The following is a 23,992-nucleotide window of genomic DNA, read 5'->3' as shown; positions in this document are numbered from 1 at the left end:
ATTATCAGATGATCTGATTAGATTAGATGCCATGAAGAGGGACACAGGGGCCCTCGGACGAATCGGCCCCGCTGAATACGCTCTGAACGCCGCCATTGCCCTGGTATAATGGGACCATGATGCTCTAAAATTTCTCGCCAAGATCCAATCCTTCCAATAGCGCGGGCGATATCGGTGATTGTCTGGGATAGGAGAGCTTCCACTTCGGTCTGAGTTTCTCGGCATGCTAAAGTGAGGGGTGATGTATGGTCTGGTATCCCCAAATATATAAGGATCCTCTGGAACCCCATGACAGGTAGAAATGAAGTCCTGAACTGCAGACGACATCTTACAGAACACACCAAAACAAAAGTCGAACTTCTCGCGAAACCCCTTCCTCACATAAACATGCGTTTTTCCATCGCCTGCGCCTCGGCATTTGTCGCCTCTCTCGCCTCTGCCAACCCTCTCGTCAGCCGCAACCAGGTCTCGTGGGAGTTCCCCGAGTCCATGCCCCTGGCAAAGCGCCAGACTGTCCCTGAGCCCGGCACGCCCGCTTACCTCTGCCACGAGAACTGCGGTATGAACCATGTCATGGCCCAGGCGTGTAATTGGTTGTTCTGTGAACTGATGAAGACCTCCTCTAGGAACCTCGATCACTTTGTCCCGCGAGACAGGGTACTGCACGAACTTCCAGTGGATTGCTCGGTACGACGCTTGCCTGCAGTGTGCCAACACATTCAACATTTGGCAATACTACGGCAACTCGATCACTGCTTCTGCGGCAGCCTGTGGTTTTACCGCTGTACCGGTCTAGATTCTAAATGGCTATCTAGTAATGTCGTGGCTTTGAGGGATCCCTCAGAGGCCGAATTTTATGAGCGGAGGGGTATGGGGTGCCATTCGGGCTCAACGGAATCTGAACGAAGCGATTTAATTAAGACCGTGTATATAATGATTAAATAATTGGATGTGATTATGGAGATGACGGACCATAAGACTCCGAGTCTGACTGCTTGGGTGAAGCTCTATCGTTGATATTATCTGCCTCTTTGCAACTATCTGGAATCTCACCACCTTCTCATGACACTGGGGGTTTGCGGGAAATGGCAAACCCAGGTATGGCGCACACCCAGCAGAAAATGATAACTGGTCATCAAATAAATTTTTTCCAGATTAATTCGAGGCTTTTAAGGTTAGTTTTGAGAGACGATGTGGCAAAACTGGGATACGGCTCATGCCGAGGTATCTAGGTAGTTAGGGCCAAATGTTTTGGCAGTCGATGAGTGTGCACAGATTTAACGAAGACTCGGCACTGGCACCGAAACTCATTGTTGGCAAAACGATAAAACTAAACACCACGTGACCGCGAGTTTCTAGGCTGTCCATGATCAGGATGTAAAAAGTGATCGCGGTTGAGAATTGTTTAAGGAGGCTGCGTCTAGTGAGCGATGATTTAGGCGTTGGGGACATGGGGAATAGACGCGTTTTGATTGGAGACGTACCCGCCTGAGAGCTTTGACCTTCTTAGCTCGTCTCTCGCTCTGGTATTAGGCGGCAGAAAGTTCCATCTCCTTACGGTTATCATTCACGCACCACCAGACAGCCCCGCTGTCACACGCACGAGCGGGGGAATATGCACCACGTCAGACATGCATCGGCACGAGGATGGTCAGCGAGCGGCTGAATTCTTCCCGGCGCTTACCGAGAGAATTTTCCAGCTTCATGACAGAGATTGCAAGCCCAACGAGCAATAATCACAAGTGCCATGCACCCTCTTGGTCTCGACTCAAAATCCTACGATGAACTAGCGTTCTGATCGTTGCTATGGATGCCAAGAACATATACGTCGGCATCGATGGCTTGAGGGCTATCGCAGATGCTGCCTTTCGGCTGACATTTGCCTTTAGCAAAGATGCCCGAGTGATGCGTACGGAGATTCGCAAGGTCGCAGACGAGATGCAGGAGATTGCGGGAATGCTGCACCGCCTCTCTCTTCTCGCATCGACTCTCGATGACGACAAGACTATTGTTGAAGGGCTACAAATTGTCCCATCACAGCTGATATCATGCCACCAGACTCTGGCAAGCCTAGAAAGGTCGCTTTTGAGAAAGAAAGCTGGAGCGGATGCCACGAAGAAGGCAACTAATAGCCACGGTCTCAAATGGCCATTCACTACGGCATGGACAACAGATCTTCTCCGAGACCTGGGCGAACATAAGGATACAATCAAGCGAGCATTGTCTGCAAATTCGATGGTCGATTTACTACAGAGCGTTTCAAATGAGCGCTTTGCTATGGGGGTAAACAGTGAAGGTCGTATCTCTGAACACATCAACGCTCCAGCCCGGATTGCAGCACTGCCAGGCTTCCACAATGTCATCAACTATTTTCTCAAATTCGATCAAAATTCAGACCTTGAGCGCGAACTAAAGACACGGCATTCAATTTATGGCTCTGAATTCCTCGAAAGTCAGGCCTTTAATGACTGGCTTCAGTGCAAGAGCCCAATGCTATGGCTCACGGCGCCAGCAGGGGCAGGAAAGACGGTGTTTGCTGGGGAAATGATTGGGCAAACAATAAAACGACGTCCACAAGATACGGCGGTTGCATTCGTGTTTTGCACCTTTTCAGATCCACGAACTCATAGCCCTGCCAACGTGTTGAGCACCATTGTTGCTCAGGTTGCGCGCCAGAATCAGGCAGCATGGTGTCTCTTGAATGAATATTATCAAGAATTACACCTCCAGAAGAGAACAGTCAAGAGCCCCACAGTCGATAATATTACAGCTCTCTTATTGAAGATTTCAACTCTCTTCAAACATGTTTTAGTGATCGTTGATGGCGTGAACGAGTGCGGAAACAAACCTGGAGGTGTTACAGAGTCATTGGTTTCGCTCATGGAACAGACCGAAACCAAGCTGAGTCTAGCCTTGATTTCGCGAGACCGACAGAACACTGGAAGTACGTTACGAAAGGACTTCCATCAAATCGATATAACACCCTCTGAAGACGAGTTGCGTCTATTTACTGCGACAGAATTGGAGAAGAGAATACTGTCCGGAGACCTGAATTTTACGGATCCCCAAGTAAAGGATGAAGTGATTCAGAAACTCAGTCTCGGAAGGGACGCGACGTAAGTTGACAAGCCTTCCAGATTACTACAAAGCTTCACTGACATACCAAAGATTCCGGCGAATATCCTGTCAGCTAGACTACCTTTGCGCATTGACATCGCCTGAGAAGCAGACAGAGTTCTTAGCAGGGCTTCCTTGCACCCTCGAAACCACTTATAAACTCGTCCTGGATAATTTCAACAAAAAAGACCAAGCATCTCAAAGTCTTATCTCTGCGTCACTACAATTAGTTGCTTTTTCAAACCCTCCACTTACAACCCAAGAACTTTGTCAAGCATTGTCAGTAGCAGGCATAGTTGGGCTCGAAGTCGAAATGCTAGAGTATCCAGAGGTTGACGAAGCAGAAATTCTTGACCAATGCGGAATCTTCCTTCGGAGGTCGGAAAAAGACGAGCGCCTGGAGTTTTCTCACTTTACAGTTAAAGAGTTCCTTTCAAGCCTTAGCCCGTCTGGTCCCGATTACGCCAGCTACTATGTCTCTGATGCCCGAACTAACCATCGACTCAGCTTGTGCGCACTTCGCTTCTTGTGCCTGAAAAACTTCTCACGACTTCCCGCAGTATATATCTCCGAAGAGGAATTCATCCAAAACAGAAGTTACAGATACCCCTTCTACAGATTCGCCGCTTTGACTTGGCCTAAACTAGCGGCTGATCAAAGGGATGATCCAGATATTCTTATGGAAGCCATGGAACTTTTTGATCCCAAGCAGACCCCAAACTTCAAATCATGGTGTCTTGAATTCTGCCGTCACTACAGAATACACGGATCTTGGCATACGTGGAGACTTGAACGGGATGAAGCAATGGCTAGGGCACAAAGAGATTTTAGGCAGTCTTCTAACAGCTCCGTTTGCTCTGAATCAACAAAAATTAGCAGCGAGTCCTCCGACGATCTTGTTGAAAGCTCAGAGGATGATTCTTCAGAACTCGAAACCACAAGAGGTCATAACGGACCCAGGCGCACCAATGGGTTTTTGAAGTGGAGGAGGTATGCTCATCAGCCACCATGGCTGGCTGGCCAAACCAGACGTCTAGCACGCATCACACGACGTGGAGATTTTACACCACTACATATGGCCGCTTTGGTCGATATGGACACTATCTGCCGGGAACTACTCGACGGTGGAGCAAATGTTAACCAGCTGAGTATGTTAGGATCGCCATTGCAGTGTGCCCTTGGCGGGACTTTCCTTCTTGCTTGTCACGACTTGTCAACACATAATCATTCAGATGATTGGACTGAACGGCCATCAAGAAGAGCTGTGGAACTTTTTATCAAGTCTGGTGCCGACTGTACGAGACCATTGCCGAACAAAATGTATTCCTGGGCAACCATAGGTGCTTTGTCACTCAAAGCCTCGGAATGGGCACAGGATTACAGTCTCTTTGCTCTCGTCGTAAAAGGCGGTGCACAGATGCATGACGATGATATAGCTGTGTTTAGAGCACTATGTCGAAAGTGGGCGAGAGACAAGCATCAGCATCTTCTGTCAAGCATCATGTCCATACTGGAATATCTGACAGAGATGGTCGCCAAGGGCGAAGGCGAATCTTCAGCATATCTCAAAGCTTTCCAGAAAGTTGTCACTGAAACAACTGACATTGATATGAAGATTCCAGTCTCTGGGGGAGTGTCAGATGAGATGCTCGTTGCACAAATGTGGCAGGCGATTGAGAGTGACGGTGTGAGAGCCCTGGAAGAGAGATGTCAGGATACACGATGCAGACAATTACTTCGGGGCGACACGCTGACGAGACTGCTCGACTTTGCGGTTACATGCTCCTCTGTCTCTTGTCTAGACTACTTGCTTACGACCTACGTGGATTCTGATGAGAAGGATACCCGCAAAGGAAAAATGGTGTTGGATTGTGTCGACGAACGCTTAGAGGATATTCTCTTGTGTTTATTGAAACACGGAGCAAACACAACCGAGACAGACCACCAAGGAAATACGATTTGGCACCTTTCAGCTAAAGAAATCACTGCAACAAGGGCGCTCAATACCCTCATATCACATACTGACCGAGTTGAATGCGAAAAGGCGCTCTGCGCTGTCAACAGAGACGGTCGAACAGCACTTGCCGAGGCTCTGATAAACAAGTGCTATGGAAGTGTCTCAACAATTGTCACTCATTTTCAAGGGAACCATGAAATTTTTAAAAGCGATACACCACCACCAGTCTTGATTATTTCAAGAGTTGAATCCGTCGACATACTCAGACAAATTCATGCAAGTGGCATCATCCGAGTATCAAGTGTGGAGTCACCTCTAAACCACCTAGACTGGTCGGCAAACATTGAAGTGGTTCGACAACTACTTCTAATGTACCCCTATGAGCGATCCGAGTCAGGGGAGAGTCCTTTGAAGTGTTACCTGAAAGCAACTCATCTACAGTCATATGACAAAGATGTTATGACAGAGCTAGTCACTGCAGATTTAGCACAAGACTCCGATAAAACTCATCATACCATTTGGGAGTTTGTTTGCACGAAATTACGCAACCTCTACAAGCGTCAACCTGGAACCGAAGCTGCTGTCGATCTGATTAAGCTGTTGATAGACCTTGGGTGTCTCGCTGCTTATGAGGAAGGCACCGGGAATTCAGGCTTAAAGGAGATGGAGGCACTGTTTAGTTACCAAAACCTGCCGCCTGGAATGCATACAAACGGCGACATTGTACCAGTTCTCGAAGATATCTTCGTCTTGGTTTTCGATTCGACAAACAAACCCTCTTACATCAACCACAGCGGGCTAGATGTCAAGATAATAAAATGGGCCATACTATACGACTCATTGTTTCTGATTGACCGACTTCTTAAAACTGGGGTCGATGTGCACAAAAGGGAGAATGAGACGAACGCAATGGAGTTTCTCTGCTCCCATGGCAGCGGGCCAACTGGCTACAGAATATTCGCAAGGTTTCTCGAGAAAACCGGCATGGAAGAACTTGACGAGTTAACTCCTTCGGGAGAAGGCGTAAGCCTGCTTCATCGTTTGGGTTTAGTTGACGGTTGGTCCATGACAAATTTTGTATATCCGTCCTTCCGTTCTGCGGAGGTTCCTGCATCATCGCACTTGCTTCGCCGCCCTCCTCAGCCGCCGCCTATGGGCTATCACCGAATTGGACCTGAAGGCTTTGCACAGTTCAGACGACCTATGTCAAACCCAAAGTTTAGTCTGGTACAACGTCTACTGTGGGAAGGAGCGAATGCCCAAGTGGTCAGCAGCACGACCCAAGTTTCGCCTATGAACACTCATCTCAGCGCCGGCTACGTTGACAGCGCCAGATTACTTCTCCGGCACGGAGGTCACCAAACCTTACATATTGCAGACATATATGGGTGGACTCCGACAGCATGGGCATGCGCCCATGGATACACCGATTTTCTGGACGAGATGGCTGCATCTTCCTGCCCAGAACCTATCTGGCGGTTCCGAGCAAAGGTTTGTCTCAGCAAATGGGGGTTTCCCCGAAGAATTTTCGACGAAGCTAGCGCTTTACATCTCGCCACAATTGCTTCCGCGGAAACGGTCGCCTTTTTGCTTAACCGCGGCTTCGTGACCGACCTCGATGTTGTCACAACAGACGGCTCGACTCCGCTGCATTTTGCGACGACTTTCGGTCAACAAAACACGATAAAACTTTTGTTATCTCGAGGAGCCAATATCAATGCCCAAAATAATCAAGGATTCACCCCTCTGCATTTGTCTATAATTCATCAGGACGAGACAACTACTTCAACCTTGCTAGAGCTCGGTGCAGCCCACTTGAAAGCCGGAAACGGTGACACGCCGCTGGACATGGCAATCAAGCGACGGAGCAAGAGCATCGAGGATATGATCAACAGGTCAATTGGAAAGGCTCCACAGAGCAGCACAGCGGATGAACCCAACCATCTCCACGGACATTGGTTGACAGCTGTCTCGAGAGTGATAGAACGCGCCATTGACGAGGGTGACCATGAGACCTGTCAGAGGCTTCTAAACAACGGATGTCCTTGCGACATAAAGATGAGATCTTGTCACACCTGCACAGCCCTCTTGTTTGCTCTGTCACGGAATGATTTTTCAACGGCTATCGTCGAGAGTCTCATCGAGCGAGGCGCAAGTTTCCGAGGCGTTACATGTGGTCGACATTCATGTGGCTTCTACTCCTCATATGGCGTTCGCCACTTCTCGGATGATGACAGTGACACATCTTCAATCGGCTCGACTACTGATAGCGAAGATGAGAGAGCAAAGCCGTGGCCAGTAGCTGGATCCACAGCACTAGACCTGCTCATGTGGGAGAAGGATTTAGCGGAGAAGATATCAGCCTGGCTTCGGCTGATCCCCGAACGTGACATGCTGTGGCTGTTGGATAACTCTATTGCGGTCCACGTGGCCATAGACCGTGGATCACTCAAAGCACTAGAAACTCTTTTCTCCTATGTCTCAGAGCTCGAAAAGCGTACAGGTCGCAAATTGATTCGAAATCTCGTGAATAAGGTTCCGACCCGCGGTACAACGAATCATAGATTCCCACCGTTGCACGATGCGGCAAACGAAGAGAACGTCGGAATCGCCGAACTGCTTATAAAACACGGAGCCGAAGTCAATCAAACCAGCCGAGGGAAACAAACCCCCCTCCATATCGCAGCCAGCTCCAACGATTTGGCCATGGCCAAACTTCTTCTCGACCATGGAGCGTCGATCGATGTTAGAGAGGAGCGTGGCTACACACCGCTTGAGGTTGCGATCAAAGAAGTCAGCTCCGAAATGGTGCAATTTCTCATTGATAGAGGGGCTCGAGTCGAAGACCATCGTGATTCTGGCAGGGCATTCACATTTGAATCTACAAAGATGGCATCCCTGTTGCTGAAGGCTGGCGTGAAGTTCAATCAAGCAGGATGCTTTGGAGTGCCTCAATGGGCGCCGGCATTATTTGACCGCCAGCTGGCAACCTTCATCCTAAATTCGGACTTCAGTCACGAAATCACTGCCAGAATCCCAAAGAGCACAATTTGGAAAGTCATATGGGTTTTCCACGTCATTGACGGTAGTACATCGATGCACAGATCACTTCGCCTGCTTTATCTACGGCTGGGGTCTGATTTCATGCGGCAGATCACTGAATTCGAAGGAGAAGAACTAGGCGATGATCAATTCAGTCTTCTCTGTTTCGCATCTCAACATGGGCTTATCGAAGAGGTCAGAGTACTGCTGAAAATGGGATGCGATGTCGAGTTTGAAGGCTCAGTAGCTGGAACAGCGCTCATGAATGCGGCACATGAAGGACGAATGGAAGTTTTGAAGACACTTGTGCTTTGGGGAGCTAGAATACAGTACGAGAAAGACGGACATTGGAAGAGTGCAGTGGCTGAAGCTGAGAGGTTTCCGGATATTGTCAACTGGTTGCTTGTTGGAAGATTCATGGAACAGGCCAAGATTGAAGCGCCCTCCGACGATTGGGATAACTGCTCTCAACTTTGCGTCCGTCCTTGGAGTGGGATTCGGCTTGGTGTTTTCGTATTAGAAGGAAAATACGCGCGTGGATGGGGCGACTCTATGTTGAGGTGGCTATCTTGCTTGGAGAAAGCAAAGAGAAACTTCCGTGGGAAGGTTGTTGTTTCTAGACTGTGGGAGATAGACATACCCAGCGATGATTGATGGGCCTTCGAGTATCAATAAATATTTCCCGAGACCCATCATTTCCAAGCAAAGCCTTCTACCTAATGGCAGCGTACTAACTCTTTTCGCTTGATTAGGTGTAATAACTGTTGTAGAAAGAGACCAGTCGAGTTATCATGCCATGTTGCTGTTGCGGACAACTGGGCCTGCTACTCCTTACTCCCGCCCTTTGGGTCATATTCAATACATCTATTTATGGTTGACTTCTCCATCCATCTATCGGTAATTAACACCAACTTACCAACTGTATACGTTACGCATATATATATGCAGTGACGCTAAGTTAAGCACCTGTGTGAAGAATCATATTTAAGCAACAGGATCTACTCTACTGACATTGCACAATTCTCTCGGCTTTCCCTGTTTTCCAAAGCTTCATTTCCCCGTCAAAAGCTTAAGCACCTTCAATGCCTCTTCGTTGGCCGTGAACAAAATACCGCCAGCCAGCACCGTCCTTCCAAGCCGCATTACCGTTCCTCTCCACAAGCCCCTGACTCCATCCTCGGCCATAATTGCCCTGAATGACTCCATCGTGCCGACGGCTTTTGCCTGCTGTGCCTTTGTCTTGACGGTGTCGAATGGCTGCGTCGCCAATGTTGTTACCGTACCGGCTAATGCGCCGTTGGCGAAACTCATCAATGGACCCTCAGGACTAATCCCCCGTATCCGCTCGAAATCCTTGATGATGCTGTAGCTGCCAAGCCGGAACCCCGTAGTACCGATTTGCTTTAGCGTCGTTGTAACGTAGCCACGCCACAGAGCCTTCAGGACTCCTTGCTCGCGCGTGAGTGTCGTGATGCAATCTACTGGGCCCTTGAATCTGCGCGTCGTCTTGGCATCGTCGATAAGCGCTGTCTTGATGCGCTCGCTTGGCGTCACAATAACTGTGCTGCTCACGACTCCGGCCACCATACCGGAAGCAATGCTCTGTGCGGGGCCAAGGGTGTGTGTTTTCTTATCCTCGAACACTGAACGGATACTGTCAAAGGCCAGGAATCGCACGGCGTCCTTGCCGATAGACCCTACAATCATGGTGCTGCATCCTTTGTACAGAGCTGGTAGACCCTCCTCGCGGGCAACGCGTAGGACGATAGCGAATGGGTTCCGCGTCCCTTTTTGGTGCCCGTAGAGCTGCACCCGCGTTTTGGCGAACTCGAAAGGATATGTGCACGCGGCCTCGACGCCTCCGGCGATGCCCCCCGCAGAAAGCGAGAGTAACGGCGACGTCTTGCCGTCGGCCTGCGCAACCATTCTGAATGATAGGAAACAGTAAAGCTCTATGGAAAGATGGGAATCAAACTGGTAGCGTCAGATGGAAGAACTAGGAACGATGTTGGGTTACGATGATCTGCCGGGGCTCGGTTCGGGTAATTCCCGGCTTCATTAGTGGGACCTTCGTGATCGTTCGCCCCTGCTTAGCTCTTTAACCCCATGGGGAAGGACCTTTCAGCTACGCCGGGGTAGCCCATGATACCTCACATGTAGGGAATAACTAACGCATAACATAGACTGCTGTCAAGTTGAGATACGAAGCTGCATGTCGTGCCGTAAGCCTGCCTCGGTTGGTAGGCCACAATTTATAATCTACCCTATCAAAATATGTTGTATCGGAGAGCACACAAGATGACCCGTCGGAACAATAGCTTCCATAAACCGGTCTATAACAGATTTATTTTTAATAAAATTTAGGCGATGAAAGCGGAACGGAAACATGCGTTGTACGCCTCAAGGAGAATGTTTGCGGCCTTGTGGCGCCTCTCAGGCACACCAGTGAGACAGTCTCGGAATGGACAGTACAGTAAACCAACAATGAAGTTATCAGCAGGCTAGGCGGCATCATAGATGTGTTACCATCGCTTGGCCTACTTCACGGCTTGCTTAAATCACTACAGGTGCGTCTGATATGATGTCACAAAGACCCTTAAGTGTATTGGTGTTAGTTGGCCAGTTCGACCTCAGGTCCTTCTTCAGCTCACGGACTCTTGCTTGACCAGAGCTCCCAGCTCGTGCAGACGCCACTTGGTTCCCTTGAACTCAATTTCCAGCCACAAAAATGGTGTGTTCGTTCGTATAATGCACCCGATAAAAACAGAAAATCGAGAGAATTATATGTGATTACATACACACCACTCGTCACCGTTGTCACTACTACAATGATTAACCAGAAAACCGAATCTGTACAGACAGTCGAGCTGCACACCACACCGCAGTTCGCGCTTCGTTCTTTCATTACGTTTCCTAGTATCGTTGAAGTTTGGGTTCACGTCCTGAAACCAAAGTGACTCGGATTTTTTGACTGAACAAATCAGAAAATATCCATAGATGGTTGAGAAGCGCATCATCAGGTGAAATGATTCAAAGTTTACTTGCACGAACTATGTACCGATTTGCTAACGCATACTTCCCCAATACGCCGTTGCTCGACACTTTGTTTCCAACCCCAATCAACCAAATCCCGATATGACTTACACCCTCATGTAAAAGAGTGTGTCGTGGGATGCAGGTTCGGAGAACAGCCATCATTAGGGCAGTTACACGTCTCGATATCCTCTTTTGGCTTTGTCGGGAATATGGTTTACGGCATTTATTCAAAAAATAACTTCTTGCTTAGTTTTAAATTTCGTGTATCTAGTCGGCGTCACTCACCATTGAACGTCTATATTCCGGTTGGGTTACTGAATTCTGTGATGTTGGTATCGCTGGTGTCAATATGGCTTTTTCCGGGCCCATTTCGCAACGATGTACCTAGGATCTTATCTCCATTCACTATACCTACAAACCTATATTCCATCCACTTACAGCCAAGGTATTAGTGATGCAACGTCATGACGGAAGCTAGAGACAACACCACCACCATACATGCCTGGACACTTCGACCGCTTCCTCCCTCCTATGTAAAGCCCCGTCAGATGCTCTTCTTTGTGGAAGAGAGATCAGCATTTTCGGGCGTTTGTGTCAAGATGAAACTGGGCAACGTTGTTCCATCGAACATTTCTAGATGCTTTCCCACGTGCAAGTGAGGCAGTTCAATGGCCAGCTTGGCCGCAAGCAACCAAGAACCCCCAAAAAAATATGGAAGATTGTCCGCGCTGGGTTGGGACTACAGAGAGCAAAATGACGTAGCAATGTCTCAATGTGCAGGAAAAGCACGCTGCGCGAAACCGGGGATTCGGTTTGGCTTTTTGACCTAGGAAAGTTCCCGCTTGGTCGAGTCGTCTCCCACGTCAAGTTCTATTAACTTGCAGATCAACGCACTCGTGCCCCAGTCCATTTCCGGACTCACTGTGACGCGATGGTACAATGGAGGGATTGCTGACCGGGGGGGTCACAAAGAAGCAGCCGCGGGCAATGTGGTCAGCGGCTGCGGCGCAGCCATCCACCCCCGAACGACGACGTGAGGGGTACGTACCCCCAACCGTCTCTCCTCAAAGCCTCTGGAAGCGTAGCGCTGAACCAACGCGCGGATGTTCCTTATCATGTGGGAAATGGAGGTGACGAGAAAACACACCTGCTGAGTCATGCGTTATTGGCTCAATGTTTGATTCCCCAAGCCCCACCCGTAGCCGTGTCAATTTCAACTCCGTCTGCCCCGTCTCCTCATCTTATTTCATTCCTTGAAGAGCAATCCACCATGCCTTGTCTTGCTCCTCAAGCCCCCCCCGTTTAAGGTTGCACAGAGACACTCTTCTTCCCGACCGATCCCTCGCCCCACCCCGAAGCCGTGTCGGTTGGAGATCTGTCTACGCACTCAATCAATCCCTCCTTCATCATCGGTGGATCTGACACATCATTGACCAGGGAGGATTGGGGGCCCCTCACTGTGACTCGAGCGATAGGACAAACACCCGGCTTTACCCTTCGGTTTAGCTCCACCACAGCATCTCACGGCTTTTCGCCGGATGGGACTCCCGTGACCCGATTCGACGCGCCCGACGCTCGTTCGAATCATGGGCAAGGACCAGGACCAGCATCAAGTCAACGGAGACGCGAGACGGCACAGCGAGCCTACCCTCAAGCGTCGGCGCATCACCAAGGCCTGTGACTTTTGTCACCGGCGAGGACGGAAATGTAAACCCGTGCCCGAGGGGAGCGGCGTCACCACTGCCGCCAGCCCGGGCGGCACTCCTAGCTGTTTAACTTGCATTGAGCACGGAGCAACCTGTACCTGGGACCGAGTTGCAGCGAAGCGAGGCGTCAAGTCTAAGGCGTCCCCCCCAGCCAACAAGCAGTCCCAGTCCGGAGATGATTCAGATGTCGACAGATGGTTCTACGACGAGAGTCGACATGGAAGCCGAAGTCTCATACACCGCCTCATTTGCATCTTCTTCGACACAGTCTTCCCAGTGTTCGTGTGCCCTTCAGCTTTGTAGTTGCTCAGCGCAGTGTCAGTTAGGCTAACTGATTACGTCTTAAAGCTTCCCCTTCTTTGACCAGGCTGCCTTGCTCAAAGAATGGGAAACCACACGGCTGTCTTCGAGCCGCGCTGCCTTTGCCCGCCTCATGGCTATCTGCTCCCTGAGCTCATGCCATGTCAGGGACGGAGCCCTGTTCAACCCAGATCTGCCCGCTCTAGTACGCCCAGAGCATCATCAAGCTTACATTGAAGATGCACTGAAGGCACTCCCGGAAAACAACCGCGACATCCGCAGCCACGAAGCCTTTGAGTATCTTCAGGTCCTCGGCACCTTGTCCTTGGCCGCCACACAGCTGAAGGACGATCCTCTTTTCCATGAATGTATGGGTCGCTATCACACCGTTGTGGCTGCCCATCTTTTTCATTTCGAAGCCCGCTGGCCGCCAAATCTCACGTACCCGGAGAGGCACGTGCGGCGACAGTTCTTCTGGTCCATGTACCGGCTCGAAGTCCATGCAGCCCTCATCGACGGCCACGTAATACGGTGCCCCGAGCTGCAGTGCGCCGTTGCTTATCCGCAACAGGTTGATGGCCTAGCCGGTATTATTGACGCCGTGGGGAAAACCGAGACACGCTTCCGTCACGGCAGTTGGCTTACTGGCTGGAATTACATCACCGATCTGTATCGCGTGTTGGAGCATGTCATCGTTCGTATGCGAAAAGGTCGACTCAGGACGCTTGACAGAGGCCCCATTCAGCACGAGCCTCTCCTGCCTTCAATAGACGATCTACTGAAGAAGGTGTTGGGTGTGAAGGGGAACTTACCGCCTTATGCAGCACATGCTTACCCCCCATCCCATGACGTCGAGGCGAACCTATGCGGGTTCCAGGTCGCCAATATTGCATGTACATATCAGGTAAGCAAGCCCTAGACCTGCGTGATACGCGATAAACGGTGGCTAATGCCTACAGCTTCTTCGCATGGCTGCTTTTGCTTGCGAAGACAAGTTTGAAGATGCTTGCGGCGCTGCCCTTGAGTTAATACAGGAAATCACTTCAGTCCCAGTAGAATACTTGCGTGCAATAGGTTATCCAATGGTAATGGCTTCTTTGTTTCGACATGAACTCAAGCTGACTGTTCTTCAGCTTCAGGAATTAGCCGGTGTTGCCCACTTGCTCAGCAGTTTCATAGCTCGCCAGCTGTATGATTGGCAGTACTATAAGCTCCGTGAAGTGATGTAAGCTTGTTGCCAACCCCTGCACTCCAAACACCTTGCTAACTGTTTGTAGGAACTCTATGGCAACGTTTCTTCAAAGCCTGGCCCCGACTCTTCCTTCGGCCAGCCAAGCTGGGGATAAGATTTTCCAGTACATACACAAACTAGAGGAAATTCTCCGACGCCAGAGCCAAGCGACTTCAACGGTACCCTCAGAGATCCATCATCTGCCCGAGGTGTCCAATGAACAGCGAGGAATGGAATTATTACCGACGCACGGCTTTCTTGACCAGTATGCGTTGCCAAATGATGCTTGTTATAACTTCCAGACAGGCTTCATCGGCAACATGTGGACAAATGCCTTCAGCGATGCGGGGGAGATTGATTGGACTACCGCTATCGAGAGTTGGGACAATAACGGAAGGCATACCGTTCTGCCCAGCCTCATGCCGTCAGGCCATGCCGACATGACTTAATACCACTGTATAATATATCACAAATCTGGAAGAGGTTTTTTCTTTAAAACACTTTTCCTACCTTGCTCGTCAGCTTCGTCTTCTCAATGGTGCACGTATTCTTCGCATCGTCCGTGCAGGTTGCTGCATCCAAAGCGTCCTTCTTTCCGGCGAGTCGAGTCAATATGCTGATTCCAGAACGTACTCCGTCGATCGTTGTTATCGTCGTTGGGAGGCCCGCGCGAATGTCGCGCTCCAAAGGCGTCATTCCCGCGCACCCTAGAATGATGCTTTTTGCGCCATTGTCGATCAACCGCTTCGAAAACGAGCAGATGCGCTCAACGACGACTCCTCGCTCCAGGCTCTCCAACTCCAGGACCCCCAGGCCAGTGGCCGCGATGCCAGCCGAATATTCGCCGAATCCGAGATGGTTGATCGAGTCGGTCAACGGATCTTCCCAAGCATGTACCGTGGTTACGATGCCGAATCTTCCGCCCGCTTCGGTAGCTTCTTCGAGCGCGGCTTGGAATATGCCAATGATTGGGAGGTCGAATAGGTCCCTGAGGGCATATACGAGAGGGTGATCCGAGAAGCAGCAGACCAAGACACCGTCGACGACGTGGGAGTTGATGTAGTCGACGGCTCGAGGTAGGACGGCTGTCGTTGACTCCAAAGCTTGGGTGTGATTCTCTATGCAAGGAGGACAGCCGACGATGCCGTGACCATCTATAAAGGTGATTACAAGTCCAGAGTTTGACGGGTACATGCGAGTGAGGTCTTCGGTCATGCCGGTTGTGGATATCGGGATGATGCAAAGAAGCCGAGTTGGTCGGCCTAGAGGTGACATAGCTGCTTGAACGCGAAGTGCAAAGGATGTTTCTGGCATTGTAGGAATCCGCAAATGATGTGCACGTGGAGCCCAACCTCGGGCTATATCTTTTTTCCAACAAGAAGATAAGGTAACACCATGCCCACCGGTTACCCCGTTTTTGGCAGAGCGTCGGCGGGTTTTGGGCGTCATTCCTCCGGGCTATCGTCGAATTCAACAGCTTAGCCGCCCATCGCTTGTCGAGCCGGCCGAATGGCGCCGCTCGATTCGCGCCGGCCGCACCTTGCATCTTCGGCACTTGGATGCAGGGCACGTAATGAAGGGAAAAACCCCTGTCTGCATTCATTCTAAGGTTCCTCTTACGTAGCACGGCGATGGAGTAGGCGGCTCCCGTGCGGGTTCACATGGGGGGAGCTAGCACGCTGTGTGGATGGATGCCGGGGATATCTTTTGATTGACTCAAATATGGAGGACGACCTCCCTCTTCCCACCAACCTCCTGCACCTCGTGGCCACACCATCATAAGCTCCGCGCTATAACCGGGAAAATGGAAAATTCGCCTTCTTTTCAAAGTAACATTGTCCTTCTCTTTCTTTGGTCGGTTCTCATGCCATCTTGTCGTCACTCGCGTCTCGGTCCTTGGCAACTCCTTCTGCTCCGGCAGAGGATTTCGAGAGGGTCTGTTCTCGCCCGTCAAGTACAGTCCCCTCGCGCGGGCCAAAGGTTCCAAAGTAATCAGCTTCGTCAACTGTGCGAGGGCTCTCGATCGGGAACGCATAATGCAGCAGACAGTACATCAAGACAGCCAAGACGCAACCCAGTGGCCAAGCAAGGTAATACAGGTGGGACCAACCCCTCTTCTCAACGGTAGGGTCTCGCACCCTCTGCACGAACCCGGGGAGCAGTGAAAAGGTGCCAGTCGTCCAGGCGATCCCGGCCCTCCAATTGACGCCTTTCCAATACCAGTATATACTCTTGCTGCTGGCTTCGTAAAGGTGCGTCAGCCTGAGCTTCCGTGCGCGCACGATGTAGTAGTCGGCAAACATGACGCCGGTCATGGAGCCGAGGAAGACGCCGTACCCGCCCATGACGGTAAGGAACTTGCTCGCGCCATTCATCAGCTGCCAAGGCTGCATGACGAAGGCGAAGGCCGCCGTCAGGTACCCGCCCCGCCGCAGGTTGAAGTACCGCGGGAGCAGGGCCGACAGGTCAATGCCGTTGGACAGCGCATTCTCGGCCACGGCGATGCCAAACTGCGCGAAGATGAAGGCCAGGCTCGCGAAGAAGACGGCCGCCCGCGCGCCGGCCGAGTTCTCGTAGTGCGCCTGCAGGGCGTCGAGGAACCGGTAGGGCTCCCACACCAACGTACCGTGCGTCTTGGGGAACAGCTGCGCGGCGCACGACGTGCACACGATGCCGATGAAGGACACGAGGATCGTGTTCAGAGGCACGAAGAGCAGCTGCGACATTAACTGGTCCTTGGGCCGGCGGGCGAAGCGCGTGAAGTCGGACTGGCTAAAGATGTGCGTGCTGATGCCGCCAATGTTGGTGCAGATGCCGAGGGCCAGCATCCAAGCCAGATGTGAACCGCGCGCCTGTTGCACGCCCGCGGTGGCGGTTATGTCGACTAGCATCGGCCCCGCGCCACGGGCCGTTGAGACGCACCAGATGAGGAGGATGAAGACGGTGGGGATGACGGTGCAGGCGGCGATGGCGAAGGGGATGTGGTAGCGCTCCGGGCGGATGTAAATCAAGGGGAGGCACAGCAGGGAGAAGATGATGAAGCCAACAAAGTCTGCGACTGTCATGGTGCCGTTGGCCAAGGGCGTGTCGAGGCCGTTGAACGACGGCGCCATGGAGGAGATGAAGGTCCGCACGCACTGCCCGCCCCAGTAGACTTGGGTAGAGTACCAGATGAAGGAGAGCATTATGCGCTGGACGAGCGGGAAGAGGGCCCCGCGCATGCCCCAGCTCGCCTTTTGGAGAATGGAGAAGCCAATGTGCCACTTTGCCCCGGGCCCGCCTGCGAGCACGCAGATGAGGCCGACGAGGCAGTGGCCGACGATGACGGTCAGCATGGCCTGCCAGACATTGAGGCCGAGCGCGATGAGCGAGGAGCCAGTCGTCCAGCCGCCGATGTTGAAGGAGCCCGTGACGACCCAGAGGCCGACGAACTGCCAAGGCCCGTAGGTGCGACGATCGGGAGGGAGGGGCCTGGTGTCGCGGCTCATGTAGGCCGTGGTGACGACATCGGCCTCGCGGGAGATTTCGATCCGGCGGAGGAGCGCCGCGACCGTCATCTTTGCGGTGTCACCCGACCTCTGGGATTGATTCCGGGTCAGTAGTAGATCGGTCTCCCGCTAGTCCAGTCACTGCCGCTGTTGGGCGGTTGATGGATGGATGTGTTGTCTTCCCACCCTCTCTCACTTGGTGGTGAGCTATTACTGCACGCAACCGCGCTGTGTGCGCCGCCTGGCGAGGCCGGCCCGGGCGGTGAAGCGATGGAAGGGGGAGTGAATGGACTGGGATATGAGACGAGGCGAGGCGGGGGTAACAAGGTTAGGGCCGCACAATGGAGATGGCACCAGGCCGTAAGCGGACCGGACGATTCTGAAGCGGCTTTTGTTACTTTGTCAGACTTAACACGAAAGCTTAGCTGGCCACCCACATCGCGGAGGCCTGGATCGACGGGTCGTGGGATGGAGAGGGCCAAGATCAAGGGGTGATTTTAGGGGACTAAGTCACAGTGTGTGTCTCGGGGCATCCAGACGCCCTTGGGTTTTATATTTGCGCCGAGTGGTGTCATTTCTGCTGGATCCCGAAAACCGGGAGACGGAATCTACGAGAGGGATAGGAGGGAGAGGCACAGCGTGCCGGCCATGTCAAGCTGACGAGGGATTGGAGACAGCGGTGGGTGGGTTGCTGTCATGCTGAAGGAAGCCAGCGTGATGTGGAAGAGCAAACAGTCTTACTGTATACAGTTCTCCGTACATGATGGGGGGGTGCCCTTGGTGGCCGTGATGGGCGATTTGCAGGGTCAGCTCACCGACCACCATAGGGAGCCGCGGGCCGGTGGCGCTCGATGGGGACGAAATACTGGCATCATGCTATATAGGTAGGGAAGCAAACACGCAGTCAGATTATCGGGATATGGGGTTAGGTCGTCCGTGCAAGCTGGGGCCTAGACGGTTGAAATTTCGGAGTTCTCTAATATTTGTGGCACTGGCTCCCATGCAGAAGTTGCAGCGGTCACGGCGATCCTGGGCCCAAACGAGGATAGGCCAGAGGGGTTGACCAGGCAGTCGGTAGGGAGAGGGGAAAGACGAGGGAACAGACAGGGGTGGTGCTGGTTCTTGGGATTTTTGTTTGCCCTGCCCCAATTTCTGGGTTCGTTTGCTCTCTTGCTCGCTTGGCATCGAGCCAGCAATTTCACTTCTTCCCCTCCCTCCCTTGACCTCTTAGGTTCCCGTGTCTTGAGCCTGAATGTTTGCTCTCTTCATAAGCGCTTTGTGTTCTGCAGCTCATCCACCCTACTACGCAAACACATGGCTAGTGATTGCGCTTGGCTCTGTTGGTGGTGCCACCGCTCGTCGTACCCCCTCTGAAGCTTTCCTGGTCAAGGTTTCCGTTATCTCCCGCCTTGTTTGCTACACTGCATCAAGCATGCATGGGAATTTGACGGGCATGAGCATACATGACACGGCACGGAGGAACGGGCAGAGCCGGCCTCGTCACGCCTTTCGGACGCACGTGTCCCCGGGCATTCCCGCGTCCCTTTGTCTCTGGAAAACGAGCCACTCTGCTGCGTGCTCCTCTCCTCCTGTCCCACGTTCCAATGGCGGCAAAAGACATATAGGCGCTCTCCCTCTGTCGGAAATGTTTTCCCCGCCTGCAATTCTGCAGCTTTAGCAGCTTCGAGGCCCGACACAGATAACCCCATGATGTTATCTCAACGTCGTTCCAATACGCCCTTTGTAAATGAATCGAGGTACTTAACTGAGGAGTGTGCACATCTTTTTTTTGCTGCGCTGAGACCGAGCGGCCGTGGCTGAATATATCACATCCACCACATACATACATCTGCATGTCTTAACTCGGCCTTGTTTCCTTGCTTTATTGAAACCACCGAATTGCAGTCTTGTCCCGCAAGTTCTCCCTTTCTTGTTGGCTGTTAACCAGGCCTTAATCTGTTCCTTCCATTTTGTTCTAAAAAAGATTAACAGGGTTGCCATCCATCGGGGACCCAAGCCATGACTGCGGCATTGCCTGTCGTTGATTTGCGGTCATTCGACTCCGTCAAGGGTCTAGCGGCCGAGCTGATGCGCGTCGGCAAGGACCCTGGCTTTTTTTATGTCGTTGGACACGAATTGGGCGACGCCGCCGCTGCGGGCATGTTTGCCCTCGCCGGTGAATTCTTCAGCTCGCCCCTGGAAAACAAGTTGGCTTACGCAAATGGCAGTGGGGACCTGGTGAGTCTGCCGTTGTGTCCTGCTTCCTCTCAGCGATAAGGGCGATCGGCGATCTGGTGCTGACCGGCGTTGTCTCCCTAGGGTTACACTGGAATGAGAGAAGAGACGTAAGTCGCATGCCGCATTTCCCCTTGTCGACTGCCCTGCGCTGCTGAGTGCCACGTTGTGTTAGACTGTCAGGAGACGGTCCTGGCGATGTCAAGGAGTCTTTCTACCTATCAGACCCTGGGAAAACCGAGCAGGTGCTCCCAGACGAGTTGGAATGCGGCCGTGGGACAATGGCCGCCTTCTTCGCCGGCTGCGATGATTTGGCGAGGGTGCTGTTGGAGGCCCTCGCAGTTGGCCTAGGCGTAAGTATAACATCCATGGATATGCGGGAAAGCAAAGTAACCATCGAGTCGCTGAATGCACCCAGCTGCCGAAAGATTTCCTCTCCAAAGCCCACACGGGGGAAAGTTGCCGCCTGCGTTTGATCAACTACCCCCCGGTCTCCCAGCCTTCATTCGCCGACACCTCGACTTCTGGGTCTGAGGATATCCGCGCAGGCGCGCATTCGGACTACGGCTCTCTCACGTTGCTTTTTCGCCAGCCCTCCGATCAGGGCGGGTTACAGGTCCAGCAGAATGGGACATGGACTGATGTGCTCTGCATCCCAAACGCCATTGTCGTGAATATCGGCGACGCGCTGGAGTTCTGGACTGCGGGAAGACTGCGGTCTACCGTGCATCGAGTGGTGTTCCCGAGGTCTGCCAGTGAGAACGTTGGGAGGTTGAGCATACCAGTGTTCATCCAGCCTGATCGGCACGTGGTGTTGGCACCAATCAAAGGCAGAGATGGGCCGGTCGAGCTCGAGACTGGGATCGATGCCGAGTTTCTGGAAGTATTACGGCGGAAGGGGTACGAGAGCGCCGAGCCGGTTACAAGTCAAGAGCACCTGGAAAGACGGATACGAGGCACATACGGCAAGGCGTAAACACCATCACTGGAGTCGCATAGCAACATTTAAAAGTTTGGCATGAAGCGAATCTAGTTGTGGTAGCGTGGATACATTTATGACCTTTTAGCACACGAAGCAAATAATACAGCTTTCCTACCCAAACATGTAAATGATCTGTCGATGAGCAGAGACCATGTAGATCATCACGCCAATGATTTTATTCTCTGTTTTAGTACTACCAGAACCCCATTGGTCATTTAGCGGTTAGAAGTCGGTACACTATACTGTTAGACAACCCCAAAATTATGCTTTTCTCGGCGTGAATACGACGTTGAGCGGGGCGACGGTAAGAGTCCCGGTATCCTTGTTGCCTTCGAGGAAGCGCTCTCCAGTCTGGCCCTCCGCATATCTGAGGTTGTACTTGTGTACTATAGCGCTGGTCACGAACCGGGTCTCCAGCAGACCCAGCTGCTTGCCGATACAGACATCATGGCCTTGGACTATCAGTATTTCGTTCTCAGCCACGTGGCCATATTGTATCAAACTTACCTGTGGAGAAAGGCACGTACACTGAGGCGTTCTTGACAAGGTCGGGTCGATCAATCCAACGTTCTGGGATAAATTCGTCCGGTTGCTCAAAGAACCTGGCATCTAAGGAACAGCAAATCAGCAAACAACCCATATATAGTTGTTTGGAAAACCCTAGCAATATTTCTCAAACCGTACCGCGATACTGTGTGTAAGAGGGCACAAAGACGATGGTGTCGCCTGGGAGCCAAATATCGTCAACCTGGAGACCTTCTGGCGGCGTCATCCGCTGAACTCCCGAAGGTACCGGCGGGTGAAGACGAAGCGACTCGTCAATGCAAGCTTGAAGATACCGCAGTTTTGAAAGGGCGGCGTGTTCGGGCTTATCGTGCTCGCGGAAGTACTCGTCGATCTCCTCTTGGAGCTTTTTGTACTCCCTGGGGTGCCGAGCCAGCTCCATGAACAAACACGACAGTACAGCCGCAACCGTGTCGCTGATTATAACCACATCAGCGTCTCATTCCCACTGGAGAACCCTCATGCGACACTCACCTTCCAGCAACCGTAATGAGAATGCAGTCTCCAAACAGATTCAACATATCCTGGAACGAGCGGCTCTCCTTGGCCTCGTAATCCTCCAACACCCACGTAAAGATGTCCGGGCTATCGGGCTTGTTTTGGATGCGTTGTTGCACCTGCCCCGAGATCCAAGTCTTGAACTTCTTCACGCCGGCGTTCCATATCGCCATCTTTCGATAAAGCGGCAACGCCCACATGGCGTGTGTAAATCTGCCCACGGCCTTAGTCTCGTCGTGGAGGGAGTTCATGTAAAAGTGCGCCACGCCGTCTTCAAGCATACGGAAGCCGTGGCCAAGTGAAAATTCCCCCATGACGTCGAAGCTGTAGAAGTTGAACCAGAGCGCGACGTTGAATTTCGTGCCGGCGCTGGCTTCGATGCCCGCAAGGAGTTGGTCTGTGTACTTGAGCACCCGAGGCTCGTAATCGCGCAGGGCTGCCATTCAGAGTCAGCATGACTATCAATGGACCATAGGTTTGCAGGTAAGTACTGACATTTCGATGTAAACCCGTATTCCCATGCCTTCCGGCGCCTTGAGTGCGCTTCCTTGTCTCGGACCATCTGCATCGAAACCATGGGATGGAGCAAGTTATACCAAGGGCCTTTCATACAATCTGTTTCGAGGAAAACCGCATTGATAGCACCTGGCTTGTTGATGGAAAGCTCGGTTGGTCCAACTCGAACCACATCGCCGTACTTCTCGTGGAGCTTCCGAACGTCTTCGTGGAGGTGCATCCGATTCCATATCTTGAACGTGACGTACAGATTCGTGAACTTGGCGAGAAACGGCCCAGGAAAAGAGCGCAATCGATGAAAGATGCCGCGGTACACCATCATGCTGGAGTAAATGCCCATAATGAGCGAGGAGAAAATGGTTGCGGCGGCTTTTGCTGCGTCGACCAGTCCGTTCGACTCGATCGGGCGTGCTACCATAGGCGCAACGATCGGCGCCGCCATTGTCGCTGCCACGGTCGCCGCGTACGCAAGAGAGAAGGAGGTAATGATACGCTGCGCCGAAAGATCCCATTCCCCATAACGAAAAATAACAAGATGCAACACGACTCCAGTGAAGAAAGAGAGCCCGCAGGCCTCAGAGGTTCGCAGAACATCACTCGCCAGCATTGTTTTACGCCCAGGGCATTAGACTGGTTGGGGGTTTCGAGACTCAGAGCTAAGAGCATTCAAATCAGAGCACGATGTTCGGCTGACGGCACTTATTTCATATGGCTTCCCAAGCTTCATCTGATGTCGGCCTAACTTTACCGCAGGCTTTAAGAGGAAATGCCAGCAAGACCCCATCGGTTCCGTCGCGCTTCCCCATCCATCCCAGAAAGTCAAATTATGTACGAACAAGACACGAGAGGATGTGACATCACGCGGGATGGGCGGAAGCGACTGGGCTTTCCAGATCCGATGGCGAGGGCTGCAAAATGATCCTGAAAGAATCCGCGTTACAGAAAAGTATCACCTGAGATTTGTTGCCAACTCTCCCAGTTTCGGCCGATGGTCATCCAACTTCGTGTGTCCGGACGTCCGCCCAAATGTTTATTATGGGCCGGAGCTCCGGGAAATGGCTGAGAAACTAGCATGAGAATATGTTGTCAGACGACTTTAGATTAGTTAGGTAGAACGTTTGGCTTAGGCGGTCAACGCATAGGGATAATGTGACAAGTATAGTCATGATTGATACATATATCGACAGACCGATTAATTTCACACCGGGACCACTCCGACTCAAATCTTGTCAAGAATTCAAACTAAAGATGGAAGAAACCCGCCCTAAGCCTCAAAGCATGTCCTCGGTGATGATCTTTTGGCGTCAAGAGCAAAATATT

At 51.9% G+C, this 23,992-nt stretch overlaps 7 protein-coding genes across 7 annotated transcripts; 3 read left to right on the top strand and 4 right to left on the bottom strand.

Annotated features, from left to right (window-relative positions):
• Positions 1-387: 387 nt before the first annotated feature.
• Positions 388-796, top strand: EsH8_VI_000864 (uncharacterized protein; the record flags this gene model as incomplete). The annotated part of the gene is made up of 2 exons (XM_083272117.1): positions 388-559; positions 627-796. The coding sequence occupies 2 exons, from the start codon at positions 388-390 to the stop codon at positions 794-796; spliced, it is 342 nt and encodes a 113-aa protein (XP_083127291.1).
• An 8,370-nt stretch (positions 797-9,166) lies between these two features.
• EsH8_VI_000863 (uncharacterized protein) lies at positions 9,167-10,042 on the bottom strand (the record flags this gene model as incomplete). The annotated part of the gene is made up of 1 exon (XM_083272116.1): positions 9,167-10,042. The coding sequence occupies one exon, from the start codon at positions 10,040-10,042 to the stop codon at positions 9,167-9,169; it is 876 nt and encodes a 291-aa protein (XP_083127290.1).
• A 2,696-nt stretch (positions 10,043-12,738) lies between these two features.
• Positions 12,739-14,838, top strand: EsH8_VI_000862 (uncharacterized protein; the record flags this gene model as incomplete). The annotated part of the gene is made up of 5 exons (XM_083272115.1): positions 12,739-13,136; positions 13,207-14,062; positions 14,118-14,243; positions 14,292-14,383; positions 14,436-14,838. The coding sequence occupies 5 exons, from the start codon at positions 12,739-12,741 to the stop codon at positions 14,836-14,838; spliced, it is 1,875 nt and encodes a 624-aa protein (XP_083127289.1).
• A 43-nt stretch (positions 14,839-14,881) lies between these two features.
• Positions 14,882-15,604, bottom strand: EsH8_VI_000861 (aspartate/glutamate racemase family protein; the record flags this gene model as incomplete). Its single annotated transcript, XM_083272114.1, has 1 exon — positions 14,882-15,604. The coding sequence occupies one exon, from the start codon at positions 15,602-15,604 to the stop codon at positions 14,882-14,884; it is 723 nt and encodes a 240-aa protein (XP_083127288.1).
• Positions 15,605-16,251: 647 nt separating this feature from the next.
• On the bottom strand, positions 16,252-17,946 carry EsH8_VI_000860 (nucleobase cation symporter-1 family protein; the record flags this gene model as incomplete). The annotated part of the gene is made up of 1 exon (XM_083272113.1): positions 16,252-17,946. The coding sequence occupies one exon, from the start codon at positions 17,944-17,946 to the stop codon at positions 16,252-16,254; it is 1,695 nt and encodes a 564-aa protein (XP_083127287.1).
• A 1,950-nt stretch (positions 17,947-19,896) lies between these two features.
• EsH8_VI_000859 (isopenicillin N synthase family dioxygenase) lies at positions 19,897-21,088 on the top strand (the record flags this gene model as incomplete). Its single annotated transcript, XM_083272112.1, has 4 exons — positions 19,897-20,115; positions 20,197-20,222; positions 20,288-20,465; positions 20,531-21,088. The coding sequence occupies 4 exons, from the start codon at positions 19,897-19,899 to the stop codon at positions 21,086-21,088; spliced, it is 981 nt and encodes a 326-aa protein (XP_083127286.1).
• A 267-nt stretch (positions 21,089-21,355) lies between these two features.
• EsH8_VI_000858 (cytochrome P450) lies at positions 21,356-23,090 on the bottom strand (the record flags this gene model as incomplete). The annotated part of the gene is made up of 5 exons (XM_083272111.1): positions 21,356-21,546; positions 21,602-21,703; positions 21,779-22,074; positions 22,133-22,592; positions 22,652-23,090. 5 exons carry the CDS (start codon positions 23,088-23,090, stop codon positions 21,356-21,358), a joined length of 1,488 nt encoding a protein of 495 aa, XP_083127285.1.
• Between the last annotated feature and the right edge of the window lie 902 nt (positions 23,091-23,992).

Source organism: Colletotrichum jinshuiense, chromosome 6 (genome assembly GCF_051148585.1).
Source record: "Colletotrichum jinshuiense chromosome 6, complete sequence".
NCBI classification, from domain to species: domain Eukaryota; kingdom Fungi; phylum Ascomycota; class Sordariomycetes; order Glomerellales; family Glomerellaceae; genus Colletotrichum; species Colletotrichum jinshuiense.
Note: the sequence above shows the minus strand (reverse complement) of the source record. Positions and strands in the feature narration are given on the sequence as shown.